This window comes from Centropristis striata, chromosome 10 (genome assembly GCF_030273125.1).
Source record: "Centropristis striata isolate RG_2023a ecotype Rhode Island chromosome 10, C.striata_1.0, whole genome shotgun sequence".
NCBI lineage: Eukaryota > Metazoa > Chordata > Actinopteri > Perciformes > Serranidae > Centropristis > Centropristis striata.
The window spans coordinates 38,282,341-38,297,866 of NC_081526.1; the positions used below are offsets into that span (position 1 = coordinate 38,282,341).

General features: G+C 43.7%; 1 protein-coding gene across 3 annotated transcripts in view; it reads right to left on the reverse strand.

The window, feature by feature from the left end:
- The window catches only part of akap11 (A kinase (PRKA) anchor protein 11), a 36,018-nt gene that overhangs the window by 7,288 nt on the left and 13,204 nt on the right, over positions 1-15,526 (reverse strand). For 2 of the 3 annotated variants that reach the window (XM_059342190.1, XM_059342191.1), the window contains exons 7-10: positions 10,671-15,045; positions 9,911-10,051; positions 6,585-6,668; positions 2,965-3,011 (exon numbers count right to left, since the gene is read on the reverse strand). In XM_059342190.1, the coding sequence (XP_059198173.1) occupies positions 2,965-3,011; positions 6,585-6,668; positions 9,911-10,051; positions 10,671-15,045 (4,647 nt within the window). The remainder of the gene's footprint in view (positions 1-2,964; positions 3,012-6,584; positions 6,669-9,910; positions 10,052-10,670; positions 15,046-15,526) is intronic. The other variant, XM_059342192.1, reaches the window with a different exon arrangement.

The window sequence follows — 15,526 nt, forward strand, 5'->3', positions numbered from 1 at the left end:
TAAAAAAAAAAAATCTTCTGACTGAAATTTTATTCGTGCTACAGCCAAGTCACGTGCAGTGTGTGACACCTGCTTAAGAAATACTCATGCATAAGAATTCAGCACCAAATGCAGCCAGCACATTTAAATGCTCAACCAAAACTGTTTTTTTAACTGTTTTTAGGAGAAGCATTTAAAAAGCTGTTCTATTGTATCTATTGCATTATTTTTGCAATGCTTGTCTGGCTAACAGGCTAACAGTTAGCTCTGTAGCAGTACAGTGTGTATGTGCTAACAGGCTAACAGTTAGCTCTGTAGCAGTACAGTGTGTATGTGCTAACAGGCTAACAGTTAGCTCTGTAGCAGTACAGTGTGTATGTGCTAACAGGCTAACAGTTAGCTCTGTAGCAGTACAGTGTGTATGTGCTAACAGGCTAACAGTTAGCTCTGTAGCAGTACAGTGTGTATGTGCTAACAGGCTAACAGTTAGCTCTGTAGCAGTACAGTGTGTATGAACAAAACACAGAGTTGTTTTAGAGGTAAATGCAGAGACTGCTTGCTGAAAAACTGTCCCTGAAGGCAACACGCATCAACGGTTTTACATGAATTTACCTCTGAAACAACTCCGTCTGGTGACGTTCTGTTATTATCTCATAGCGTGGTGAATGTGCAGGTCACAACTTGTCCACCAGAGCGTTTTGGAGTTATGGGATTGTGTATTTGATGAGTTTAATGAGAGAAACCAAGAAATCCAATTAGCCTCCATAGCATAGCTCTGAGCATCTCACGGCTCTAAAAATAGCTGGCACCGACAATTAAAGGTAACAAACATACTCCTAAAACTACAGCATAGGGATTATTATATTATTTTTAACAGGCCTATTTTACACATTCTGATTATTATCCAGCAATATTTCAATGACTTTTCCAAAACCTTACAGAGGATTTTATTTTTCAATAACTTTTCAAGGACCTAGAAATTGCATTTTCAATTTCCATAACTTTCATGACCGTATGAACCCTGTTATAAACAAACATTAGAAGGGTGTTCTTTTCTCCAGTGCATCTCAAATCCGGACTAAATTTAATATGTAGCAGTCCTTCACCAGGTTCCCACGCTCCCACAGCGAGGAGTCCCCCCTGGCCCCTCATTGGGGGCTTCTCTGGTTTGACACACACACATAACACAGAATGACTGTGGAGGGAGTGGAGTGGTTGAATGAGCATTAGTGTGGCTGAATACGGGGGCGGTAAAATCCCCGACTACAACACACTCAGACAGGCAGACAGACGGAATCAGGGCCAACTCTCTGAATCTTAAGACCTCAAATCAGGAGGGGGGCCCGTCTGTTCCCCAGATCCCTCTGCTGTCCAAAAGTGTGCCTGCATCAATCTCTCACTATAGCTCTACTTAAAGACCCAGCATTCCTGCTGACTACAGCCTACTGTTAAAGCCCTCATCATCTTCTGAAAGCTGAGGATCTGAAGCTATATCTGAAATGCAAGTGTTAGCTCTGTAGCAGTACAGTGTGTATGTGCTAACAGGCTAACAGTTAGCAAGTGTGAGTAAAGTTGTTCTGGTCATAAATCTCTAATAAATATAACTGAATGAATCAATTATGTGAGCTTATTAAGGTGTCTAAGGGTTCAGAACATCAATGTTTGGCTTTCTGAAGTCCATTTCCGGCAGTTGGAATCAATTTATTGGGTTGATACCATTTATAAACACACATTTGATGCTGAATTAAGCCTACGACTACTGTTAAAGCCCTCATCTTCTGAAGGCTGAGGATCTGAAGCTAAATCTGAGATGCAAGAGTGAGTAAAGTTGTTCTGGTCATAAATCTCTAATAAATATAACTGAATTAATCAATTATGTGAGCTTATTAAGGTGTCTAAGGGTTCAGAACATCAATGTTTGGCTTTCTGAAGTCCATTTCCGGCAGTTGGAATCAATTTATTGGGTTGATAAAAATGAAATGATAAATAATAAGTGTATACAGCTGATATTGACACTATAGACATCTGAATTAATGATTTTTGCAGTATAACATTTGTCAGGTAAATATGAATGTAGAATTTTTAACAGTATTGCATGTATGTATTAATTGAGTTTGTTATTGTTTTTCTTGTATGTACTGTTTTTGTTTATGTTGTTTGTATGTCATGTTCTATGACTTTTTAGGGACCCCTGGAAGACTAGCAGTCGCCAAGGCGTCAGATAATGGGGATCCATTCAATAAACAAATAAACAAAATAAACAAATAAATACCATTTATAACACACATTTGGTGCTGAATTAGGCCATTTTATAAAATTCAAGAATGGATCAAATTGATCAAAGCCCCTTTACAAGATTACATCAATACAGCAAGACCTTTGGAACAACATAAAAAAAAAATCCATGCTGTGATTTGGTTTCAAAAGCTTTAGAAATTTTGGAGATTTCTGTATTTTGAGCGATTGGATGAAGACCGAGGCAGAGGCTATAGTCCTGCTAACTGCTTTGCAACATAACCTATACCAGCAATTCTCAACCTTGGGGTCCAGACCCCAATTGGGGTCGCAAGATGATTTCTGGGGGTCGCCAAATCATTTGGAAGTCAGCTCTGTCTCCACTGTATAAAAGTGTTCATGTGTTTAAGTCATTCAATGTTTGTTTGTTTTTTGGCCATTTTGTGTTTTTTGTAGTAATTTTGTGTCTATTTTTGTCATTTTGTGTCTTTTTTTTGGTCATTTTATGTCTTTTTTTGGTCATTTTGTGTCTTTTTTTGGTCATTTTGTGTCTTTTTTGGGCCATTTTGTGTCTTTTTTGGGGTAATTTTGTGTGTCTTTTCTGACAAATCCCAAAGTAGCAAGTTAGTTCAGAACAGACCTTTAAACTTATAGTAAAGGACTTAGATTTTTTCTTTTTTTTTGATTGGATGAAGAGCACTTCTGTTCTCCCCATGGGGTTTTGAGGTGAAGACACTGAAATATTCTTACCACTGGACTCCTCTTTGACCTCGGTCTCCTTGTCCTCTGTATTGTCACTGTTGGATGAGAAATGTCACACAGGTTAGTGAGAAGCAGAGAAATGGTTGTGCAGTCGAGGCTGCATGCAGGGACATACAAATGACCATAAGCATGCTTAAGCTACAGCCTTTGATATAAGCAGCAGGATATCAGGAGCCACATGCACTGCAAACAAAGCCACCCTGATCAAAAGGCATGCTGCACATTTCCCATCAATGCTTTTTTTCTTCATTCCAGTAAATTTACTTTTGTGCTCCGATGCCTTTTGTCAGTTAAGACACAATGACTAAGAGTACATCTTGATCAGTGTGAAAGTGGATTTTTCCATTCTGAAAATCTACTCAACATCCATTCTGTCAATCGTGCAAATATTTGCTGTGTGACGTGCCAACGGGTAAACAGTCATTTCGGCACTTTATAAGATTGTTAATCACAGTGTTGTTGACATAGCCCATGGCTACAGACACTTAGACTCTGCTCAATATCATCTGAGGATGCCATTCTCTCTTCAGAGGAGAAGAGGAGGCTTTTCACATTCACCGTTTGGTGAATAGGATCATGAAGCAGCAACGACACGGTCAAAGCAAAGGTGAGACAGACAGGACAGGGCCGACTGCACAGCCATGCATTAAAAGGACAAAACTAGTGTAAGGCTAGTTTTATTTATCAGCTGTGGCCTTTAATGGCAGTGCCTGCAAATTTCTAACCCACCAATGTATGTATGTATGTTTTAACCTACACTACCGGTCAAAAGTTTTAGAACACCCCAATTTTTCCAGTTTTTTATTGAAAATCAAGCAGTTCAAGTCAAATGAACAGCTTGAAAGGGTACAAAGGTAAGTGGTGAACTGCCAGAGGTAAATAAAAAAAGGTAAAATATAACTTTTCAGAATTATACAAGTAGGCCTTTTTCAGGGAACAAGAAATGGGTTAACAACTTAACTCTATGGAGTCTTGGGCTATTTTGTCAATTTTTGAATTCTTTTCATGTCTTTGTAAGTCATTTTGTGTCTTTTTTTTGGTCATTTTGTGTCTTTTTTTAATCATTTTGTGTCTTTTTTGTCATTTTGTGTCTTTTTTTGGTCATTGTGTTGTTTTTTTTAGTCCTTTAGTCCAACATAAAATGTGATTTTGAATCTTTTTTTTTACTTTCAAAACACTATCATGCTCAATAAAGAATTTTAAATGTTGTAAATGTGCATTAATTTCAGAGTACACTGAGACATTAAACTGCATCATTTTCAATTAAATTCCGGAAAAGTTGGTGTGTTCTAAAACTTTTGACCAGTAGTGTATTTGTGTCTGCAACTCATATGTCATATTAAGCAACAAGCTCAGGCTCTACTAAGCAACGATGTAAAGAAGTTTTCAGAATCAGCTGAACCAAATTGCTGAAAAGTGAGTTTTACCTGTCATACTAGGATTAATGTTTTGGGCTGAAGTGTTAGCTACTTGCACAAAGTATGTAACAAAAAAACAGCCTACTTTGACATACGGGGTTTTTAGTAGTTTAACAGATAATCTGTGATATTTTTTCATTTTTTAATTGCCATGTTTGGAAGTAACTAAACCATCAGACTCTGTGGGAAAACTGCCACCTAAAGGCAGGCACTGAACTGGCCAGCTGCTGATCCTCAGAGCTGCATGATGTGCTGTTATGATTAAAGAGTGGGTGATAAAGTTCCTAAAAAATCATATTCTACTGTACTGTATAGGTTACTTTATGCTGCGATGTTGATATATATAAATGTATAAAATAACCAGACAGAAATGTTTGTTATTTCTAATCCTGTGAATTAAATACCTGATAAATCAAGTAATTTCATCAAATATATTGCCAGAAGTCAATTACTATAGTCCTGCTAACTGCTTTGCAACATAACCTGAACAATACTCTATAGCAGCTGTTCTCAACCTTGGGGTCGAGACCCCAATTGGGGTCGCAAGATGATTTCTGGGGGTCGCCAAATCATTTTGGAAGTCAGCTCTGTCTCCACTGTGTTAAAGTGTTCATGTGTTAATGTGTTTTAGTCTTTTTGGTCACTTAATGTCTTTTTTTGGTCATTTTGAGTGTTTTTTTAGTCATTTTGTGTCTTTTTCTGGTCATTTTGTGTCTCTTTTTGGTAATTTTGTGTCTTTTTTGGTCATTTTGTGTCTTTTTTTGGTCATTTTGTGTCTTTTTTAATATTCTGTGGTCAATTTGTGTCTTTTTTGGTCATTTGGTTTCCTTTCTTTAGTCATTTTGTGTCTTTTTTGATCAATTTGTATAATTTTGTGGTCAATTTGATTCTTTCACGGACGACATGCATATTAAATTGGGGGTCACGACTCAAAAAGGTTGAGAATAGCTGCTCTATACAATGCTCTAATGCACTCCGTATTGTAGAAAGTTAGCTATCACAGTATAAACATTTTGGCAAAATATCTAGATTTCATTTTGTCCTTGCGTGCTGCAGAATTTTACTTTTTGGAGAGTGACACCACCATCTTTATTTTGTACAGTTACTTTTTCCCCCCACTGCCAGAGGGTTGAGAAATGTGTAGCAGCTTTGCTGCTGGTTTCAGCTGATGTCAGAGTATCAACATTAACATGCATCAACATGCTGGCGTTAAGTTATTCATTACAGGGCACGTTTAGGTTTTTTTGTGATCATGCAGTTGGTATGATACTGCCACTGATTGCCTGGTTGGTGCATTCAGACGTCTGTGGGAAGATCTGACATCTGAGAACTGTCTGTCAGCTGCCAAACACAACTGACTCCATTCATTCACTATGTTGATGGAAAATAAAACAAATTCAACATGGAAGTTGTTTAAAGGATAACAGAAATGTGGCAGCTTGTTGCATTTAAAAGATTTCTGTTCAGTGGCAGACTCTCGACCTCAAGTCGTACTGGGATTTCCTACCAGCGCATGTTGATGAACATGGTGATTGATAGCGCTGCACGGCTCTGAGCCGAAACAAGCAGCTGCATGGATGGAAGCAAAAACACATTCACCAGCCTGAGAAAACAATGGGGTGTTTAGAAACGGCTGGCAGTAAGGATTACATTTGTCAAGGCTGCAGCAGATCTCAGAGGGAGTTGTTTTTAAATTAATCTGGGCTGATAACGGCAGGATTAAAACCTGAACCTTTAGGTGGGTTTGAACTGTTTATTACCATTAATGCACCTTCAAAAGTAGTAACACTACACATGATCTTATTAAGCAACACAATGGCATAAAAGCAATGCAGAACGAGCAAAACTTGAGAAATACATTGCATGCAAACAAGCCTATGCCATGTCAAGCCTCTTTATATTTAGAGCTTTGTGTGGTCATGCAATGAACTGGTGGTTCCTAGTATGAGACAAAGTATCAATCAAAATGCCATTCTACCATCGTATAAATCATTTTCATATGATGGAGCATCTCCCTGGTTCCAATTGGATGCAGAGATTTTTCCACTGATGGATCAGTTACACGCTTCCTTACTTACTGACTTACTTTTTGGCTTCATAGTAAATTCAATGGCTTAGCTATTTTCTTTGTCCCATTCTGAGTGAACCCCCAGGTGTTAAGGTCACCGTGTCAACTAGTTGCTAACCAACCTGTCAGAGGGAGAGAATGACATGCGCTCCTCACACGCCTCCCCCTCCAGGCCCAGACTGCTCCAGCTACTGCTGTTCCCATTGCTGCTGGAGAGAGAAGGCAAGTAACTCACCACTGTAACACTGTCCGCTGACGGGACGTTATTACAACTGAACAAACATCAGGATACAGTAAGCATCATGCAGGGTAGGGATGGGTACCTTTCACATTTGAACCGATACGGTACCGATTCCCAGGTAACGGGTATCGGTACCGTATCGGTTCAAATGTGAACTCAACAGTACCAATTTTCAGTACTTATGCGTTTGCTTATGTGGTAATAAATGTTAATTTGTTTAATAATAAAATGATTTTTTTTCAATTCAACATATTTATTTCTCAAAATATAAACTTTAAAAAATGCACGGAGAAAAAAAAAAAAAAAAAAAAAAAGGTTGCAAGTGCACTTGTGATTTGTTGTGATGACGTCGTAGCTGTGCGGCGGAGCACCGGTCAGACAGTATTGTGGGCATGGCATGATGGAATAAACAAAGTTGAGTCGGGCTGCTCTGTGCACATATCGAGGATGACGCAGGAGTCCGAGGGATTTAATTTCAGCGAGGCAGTTTGGAGTAAAGTGGTAGGTAATATTCCTGAGTTGAAGAGCGGAGTATTAGCGGAGGAGCAGAGATGCAGCGGCTAGTTGCTAGCTGCTAATGACTGGTCTACAGAAGAATGGAGAGAGCAAACGGAGTAAGGGAGGTCCAATCTGGAGGCAGACGAAGGCCAAGCCCAGGTAGAGACATTGGAGAGTTAGCAGCTGGCGGCTAGCAGGCCGAGAGCCGGCTGTTCGTCTCTGCCCCGGGGTGGAAGAGGGCAGCAGCTAGTGGCCGCGGTGAGCAGACAGGACCAGACGAGGAGGTAAATAAAAAAATAAAAAATAGTGCGATCGTCAGCACGCTTGTTAATCAAAGACGTCAAATGAAAACAGGTTGAAATCAATGATCAGTTTTTAAAGTTAACGCTGTTTAGGTACCGAAACATGGTACCGTTTGATTTTACATGAATCGGTACTCGGTAGTACCGACAGAATTCGGTCGGTACCTATAAAAGTACCGAATTCGGTACCCATCCCTAATGCAGGGGTTCCAGTCTTTAAGAAATAATTGTCCAGGATATTTTCCAGGAGTTTTTTCTTCACAATACAGGACAGAACTCGCTCATGAACAGTGATCTAATCTAACCCCAACCCTAACCCTGAAACTATACTCAGGCTGATGACCATTTCTGGCATATGGGATAATCCTTTAAATAACAGGTGAGCTTTAAAACAGGGAACGGTTGAAGGAGATCTTTCCACCATACATCCCACTGAATCATCTGAAATGTTGATCTAGACAATTTGTTCCGAAATGCCTTAAATGTGAGATCATGACAGTCTTGTCCTCACATGGTCCCGTTAATCCTGCGGGTTCCACCAGGACAACCCGCTGGCAACAGCGGCACAACAACATACACTCTCACTGTAATTAGTCAATGATTAGTCGGCTGGCTGGGACCTGCACACTGTGGCGTGCAGCTCTCTCAGTAAAGCTGAAGGGAGGGACATTTGTGATATCTAAAAATACCTCCGTTAATCTGCATTACCTCAGCTTTCTCCCTGCGGTTTGACTGAATGACACATGCTGAAAGCTCATTTAGTCAATCAGTATGTCAATGAGCCCTCCGAGGTGTTTTTTCCCCCTTCCGTTATTTCATCTGCCGAGCGGATACGGCTGCAGCGGGCGTTTGAAGAAAGTCTAATGAAATACACATGGTGGACTTTGTTCCTGTAGGAACAGTGCCTGAAGTGAAGAGAGCACTCACAGACACACCTTTAGAAAATATTATGATACACTAACTTGGCCCTGATGGCAAAATAACTACATTCTAACACATTGTGTTGTCTCAGTATCTTGGAAAAGAATCTTAAATGTTGTCAGTTTTGCTTCCATAGAGATACCAACCTCTGCCAGAAAAGTCAACAGGCTTGTTCCCAGAGGCTGAGAAATGTATGAGAGCGTGTCACTCTCAGGGCCGATAATCACTCTCACTCACTCAATCCCACACTCCCTCTTTTCTGCATACATACACACAAAAAGTGACAATCCAAGAAGGAGCAGGCCAATTCTGTCACAACTACTACTTGGTGCTTTTTCCTGTGGTGTGTTTCACAAACGTTTTGGGAAGAACTTGGCTGCAGACTCTGCTACATTAAATCTTAAACAACACATCCGTTAGAGCTCACATACAGCATAATGCAACAGTTGCACAAATCAGAGAAAATTGCATTTTGGCATTGAAGTCTACATGGGCACCCCAAACAATACATACACTGTGCCCTGTGCTGACCTTGGGAAGCCTCCCATCGAGATGCAACCACAGAAGACTCCTTCTAAACACTGTCCAGCACTAACGATAAAGGAGTTTCTGCTCTGGGTCTGAGTCAATCAACAGCAACAATTCTTAAAGTCTAAAGTCCATGACTACTCTGAAATAAATTCAGCTGTCTCTAGCCGATATATCTGTTAGTTTCCACCTCATCAGTGTTCAAATTTTAGAAGAAAAACTTGCCACCTCTTATATGGCTGTCCAATCATTGTTTAAAGTAAAGTGTGCTCTCAAACTGACAGAGAAAGGGACGTTCGCAGCCGCAAAATCTGATGTTCTTTCTTCACTCAGTGGCGTCATTTGCAGTGAAGCAGTTGGAGGTGAAGAAGAACTACAGAGTGCTATGTCAGCTTTGGTAGGCACTGTCGTGGTCTAGATTCTACTCAGAACTTTCTTGTTTGTATTGCAAAGCAGGAGAACTCAGCTCCTCTGTCAATACAGCACGCACTGGGGAATAAACACTGATCGGACATCCACATGAAAAGATGGTTCCTCTTTGGTATACCCTTATATTCTGTTGTCTTTTATATAATATTTTACCAATGAACCAATGAGGAGATGGCTCACATTTAAAGAGAGGACCAAGTGAAGAAACACAGTGAGACACCTGTTGGAAAAAGCAACCCTATCTCCTGAGAGATGACGGCAATAGCAGCTGTCATCATATCAAAGAAATGATCGATGCATACTGTCTGGGAAACACGGGGAAGACTAAACTGTACCTAACGCAAAACTGCCTCTAGAAATTTTGCTTACTACTGTGTCAAATCATATTGTAGATGGTTTAATGTCCCCAATAAAAGTGCCAGCAGGAAAGACTGGGTGAGCAAAGGGTTAAAATTGACAACCATGTAAAGAAGCATCATTTGCACAAAATGATGGTCTAGTAAGTATGAAGCAGCTTGTGGTGGTGTACCTGTCACTGAGGTGGAGGAAGCTGCTGTTGTCGTCAGGATGCTCGTCCTCAAAGCTCAGGTTGGACCAGCTGCCCAGACTGTCGTCTCCGACACTCAGCTGCTGGGACACAGAGGACTCAGTGGCTTCCCGACCGGGGAAGCTAAAAGCACAGAGGAGACAAAAAGGGGACAGCCTTAAAAACGATGATATTAATGATATAATGAAACATTTGCAGTAAGAAAAAATAAAATTCACCTTGATAGGTAAGATAGATACCTTTTACACAATATGGCAGCCATTTATGGATTATTATACTAAATATAACCCAGTGAAAAATTAACAAATGTAAATTTTGGAAAACCTGACATCCTCAAAGTTGTATTATAATATTTAAATCTATTTTATTTGTAAACCTTATTTTTGTTTTGATATTTGATTTGACTCCACCTAGGTTTTTTTTTTGTTTTGTTTTGTTTTTGTTTTTTGTGGGGGGTTTACTACTACTATCATTCTGCTCTTTCATGTTGATTTTAAGCATGAATGAACATGTACATTCTTTATTTTTGTATGTGAACGAAAGAAAAAAAAACCCAAGAAAGAGAAGTTTGAAAAAAAAAAAAAAAGATGATATTTATAGTTGACAATTCTTTTAATGTAGCATCTTTTATAAATGTTTTGGATTTTATTAATCAATAAAAGTCAGTTAAATAAAGTTGCTACACTGTAAGAGGAACATACTGTATGAATAAGACAGAACATGTGAATCCTGCTGTGATTACCTGACGTTTCCAGTCTGGCAGATGTTGGACAGGGCTGATGTCATGATCTCAGCCGTCAGGCTCTCAGCGTAGCTGGTTCCATCATGTCCGATGCCGCTGTCTGCATTAAGGCTGGTGTTGCTGAGCTCACGTTTAGCCGTCTCCATCGCCATGGACACCATCTCCTCTGCAAACACGGCCCTGTGGTCCAGGTCGATGTGGATCTTGGGAATCTCCAGGCTGGGGAGCCGTTCAGCCCTGGCCTGACATTCTGGGCCCCTCTTCCTCCTCTGTAACACGGGCTGGTGGTGATGCCTGCTGAGTTTGGTGCAGTATGGGCACTCCTGGACCTGACAGTACCGGCAGGTCCTCTCCCCCAGGGCCTGGCCCAGCGACGGCCCCTCAGACAGCCTCTGGGTGTGAGAGTGTCTGTCTTGGCCCTGGGTCTTCTGGTTCTCCCGGGATGAGTGTCCTACAGACGCCAGGCTCATCTTTAGAGTGTCATCAACTATTTTCCTGGCGTAATGCTCGATGACCTGCATCACCCTGCTCCTGTAGCCTCCTTCGTTCAGGCTCCCTGTGCTGTGGTAATGCCTGCTTTTACCCTCCTTGGACAACAGGGGGCAGGAGAAAGAGTTCCTGATGAGGTTGTCTGCCATGTCTTCAAGTTTGGACTTCTTATAAAGACAGGAGTCGGTGAGAGACTTGGGCAGTCGTGCGGAGGAAAGATGCAGCTTTCGTGTGACGTCACAGGTGATGTTGTAAGCTAAAGACTCTGCAAAGTTGACCAGGTCCATGTACTCCCTCTGACCCTGCTCAGCAGAGTCCCTGCAGCAGCACTGAGTGTCCTGGCCCGAGGGACACACGGCAGACTCTCCTCTGTCCTTGGGTGAAGAGGCCTCACTACCAGAAGCTTTCCACTCATCTGGCAGCGACTTGGACGAGTGAAGGCGAGTGCTGGAGGATCTCTGCTTGATCTTGCGACTGGCATGAGCCAATCCCAGTTTTATGGAGCGATAGGCCAAACGGCTGGCATACTGGTCCAGGACCAGCTCCCTGCTGCCCCCCTCTTTCTTCAGCACCCTGATGAGGTAGCCAGCATATTCATCTGTCACACTCTCACAGCTGGGATACTCCGAGGACAGTCCAGAGCTGGAGCTGGATATGGTGCTGGACGTGGAGGTGGGAGACCTAAAGACAGAGGCTATCAGGTCGTTAGACCACTGCTCAGCCAGCCTCCCGACCCTCCAGTCCCTGTTCTGGTCTGAGCTGGGTTGAGACAGGTGTTGGTGGGGCGGATGCAGACATTCAGAGCTAGATCTCTCAAAGCTTCTCCTCCTGAGAGCTCCTCTGTGGTAGGGACACTGCTGAGCAGAGGTCACCATCCTCTTCACATCGTTGATGACTTCTCCTGCCACCTCCCCGGCATAAACCCACAGCGTGTTCAGGGTCTGCTCCGAGAACTGGGCCACGCTGTCCCTCCTCTTCTCGCCGCCCTTGCTCATCTCCCCCTCCTCCTCCGCCACTCCCAGGGTGTCCATCTCTGTTGCCATGGAGACGATGTGGCAAGCCAGCCGCTCGGCATAGTGGAGAGCTTCCTTGTTGGACACTCTGCGAGCGAACATCTGGTTCAGTTCGTGCCGGCCACCCCCGGTCTCTAAACATCTGTTACCGCCACCAACACCCTCTTCTGCCAATTCTTCCTCCTCTTCATCCTCATTGCCATCTGCCTCCTCAGAGAGAGACCGCATCAGTTTGAGCATAAACTCAGCCTTGTCTGCCTCGGGGGTGATGTCTTTTGGCCCCGGGCCAGGCTCAGGCTGATAGTGGGGGGTGGGTGGAGGGGTGGCAGGGGAGAATTCCTTGGCCAGCTTGCTTTTCAGCTTCTTGGAGAACTGTTTTATCTGCTTCTCCTTGGACACCTCACTGGGCTGCTGAGGGGTAGAAGGAGGGGTCCCAGGAGTGCCCCCAGATTTCTGTCCGGAGCTTGGAGCCGAGTCATCACGGTCATGAACAGCTATCCTCCTCTGTCCACCCAGGTCGGTACCCGGCACATCAAGAGTATCCATCATTACAGGATGTGTTTCAGTTACACCTCTGGGCCTGGCGTCCAACTCACAGCTGGATCTCCCCAGGCTTTGAGGGCCAGCCTGAAAGGAAATGTGAGGAATGTCTTGCTCAACAGGGCCAGCCTTCCTAATATACCCAGAATCTCTACAGTCGTATCTAAAGCCAGCTCCCTGCTTTGAAGGAGAATCTGGAGCATCGTAATTTGAAGAAGAGTCCCTTCTGCTTCCGATTGTCTTTGTAAAGAAATCAGCACAGTCACCAAAGCTCTTCTTCATCTTGGAAGCAGTTATTAGCTCACAGGCCTCAGTTACTATCATATCCACCATGTTGCCTGAAAAGCTTTGGAATGGAGACTTTCCTTGGGAGGGATCTTCTCCGGGTATGGGGGTCTGAGTTCCATGGCTGTGACGGTGAGTGTGTGACGATGTGGTGCTGTCAGAGGAAGATGCAGGTATTCTCTTGGGGCTGGCCTTGGGGGAATAGTTATACTGCACAGTCTCCTCAGAGTCCTGCAGGTGGGAGAGGGCTTGGCCTGCTTTGGGCACAGGAATACAGCTGGCCATGCCCGATACAGTGAACAGGGCTTTCTTCACCGTGCAGGTAGCATCCTCCCCGGAGGGCCCTGGGGCCGCTGAGGCTGAGCTGGCACTTAAAACCTGCTGGTTAGCAAAGGTACTGCAGGTCTGAGCGCTGGTGTTCTCTGCACTGACGTAACAGATGTTGTCCAGAGACACGCTAATGGCCGCCTGACTAGTGAAGGCAACATCAGCCTGAGACAGCTCTATGAAGGCCTCTTGGATCACAGACTCAGACAAGTCTGAAGCATAAGAGGAAACCACCTCCTCCTCTTCCTCCTGCTCCTCTTGCCCGTGGCCAAAGGACCAATCACTGGGGGTGAGAGGGGTTGAAGGGTGGGAGAACTGACACACTTCCATAATACCTTCAAACACCAGCTCTTCAGCCAGATCAGCAGCGAAACGTGTCACCGTGTTGTGGAAAATCTGCTTCTTCACTGTCAGGAACTCCTTCAGTGCCCCAGACATAGCCTCTCCAACCAGGAAGCCAGCTAATCCATTGACTGCTCGTTCTTTCAACACATAGGCGTGGCGCATCCCGATCTCATGGAAGGCCATCTGAAACACTGACGAGGTGAGCCGAGCGGCAAGGTGACACAAGGTGGTGGTACAGGTGGACACGCCTTTCTGTAGGTCTCGCAGGGCGCTGCCCAGACTCATCTCCACCAGATCAGTGGCAAACCTCTGAATGCCATCCTTCAGAGACTGGGACTTCTTCTGCAGCGTGGCCACCGTCACAGTCTCTTGTATCTCTGAGAGCTTCATCAGGTAGCCTGAAGGGTTTGTGAACTCTTTGTGGCAGACGCAGCTGAGATTCTTGTTGTCACTAATGTCGACGGCAGACTGGTATCCACACACAGATCCCAGGATTTCTTTGGACAGACTGCTGGCGAAGTCTGAATAAGTCTTATAGAGAGAGCAGAGATCCTTGGGCTTACGGAGCTCTGAGCCGTCCCGACCCTCTTCATCTGCCTTCCAGAAATATTCGAGAGGTCCACCAGAGTCCACCAAGGGGCTGAAGGCTGATGAGCTGACAGGACTGAAGAGTGGGCCGCCATTCTCATCAGAGGGGGTCTGCACGGGTCGAGGAGAGTCAGGCACCTCAGAGTGAAGTGAGTAGGGGGAACCTGGCTTCAGAGGAGTGGGTTTTTTCACATTGGCGGGGAGAGTGGGTTGATCAAAGCGATGAGGATTCATACCCTTGGTTGAGCAGCCTCTAGAAACGTATTTAGACCCTGATCCACTGGTCTGGCTCTGTGTGGTCGGGGCACTGATGGCGTCCAGAGGGAGTGCAAGGGTGCAGTTATCTGAGCTCAGCTCCTCGAGGTCATCAAACTGGTCGAAGCTGTCAAAGAATTCACTGACTTCAGAATCGGAGTCTTCAACACGCTCTCTGGGCCCCCCCGGCACCTGAGGGATATCCAGTTTGGCCAGCAGGCTCTTCTGGTAGCCCACCTCGTCCAGGAAGATGATTGGGCTGGGGCTGGAGCAGTCGGACTCCTCCGATTCACTGACATGAATCAAAGGCGAGGGGATACGGACTCCAGGGCTGCAGTACGTCCACTGGGACTCCACGCCTGAGGACCTCTGCACTGTGACGGACACGTCTGGACCAGGTCTATGCTTGGCTGAATTCTTCTTAGAGGATGAGCTTATGATAATGCGGGAACCTGATAATTCCTTTTTTCTCTTGTGGGCTGGGATCGTCTGGGATGCCACATCACGCTTTTTAAAATGGCGATAAGAAGAAGCTGTGGAGACGGACAGAAGAAACTGGTTATATACTGCACATACAAACAGGGTGAAAACAAAAAAGAGAAAAAGTTATCCACAAAAGAAAGCCAACTGAAAACAATGTTCTGTGCATCCTAAACGAAAAACAACTTATGGCATTTAGTAGTGAACTGAAACACAATTCTATTGAAAAAAATACCATCCAAAGATTATGATGGTTTAAGCCAGGGATGGGCAACTTAAATGCTGCAGGGGCCACAATTTTTCATTGACACTACCACAGGGCCACATATAGGAGCGTGCACTTAACCAGATATGATGAAACTGCAATTTTAAATATGTTTACAGTGCAGTAACTTAACATATTTCATGCTCAAATGCATGTTTAACAGTATAAATAGGAATACAAAAGGTTTGAAGCAAATAAAAAACAATCACTTACTGTGATTTCTTTTTTTTTTCAGTACAAGAACAGCAGACCAACATTCATTTCAAGAA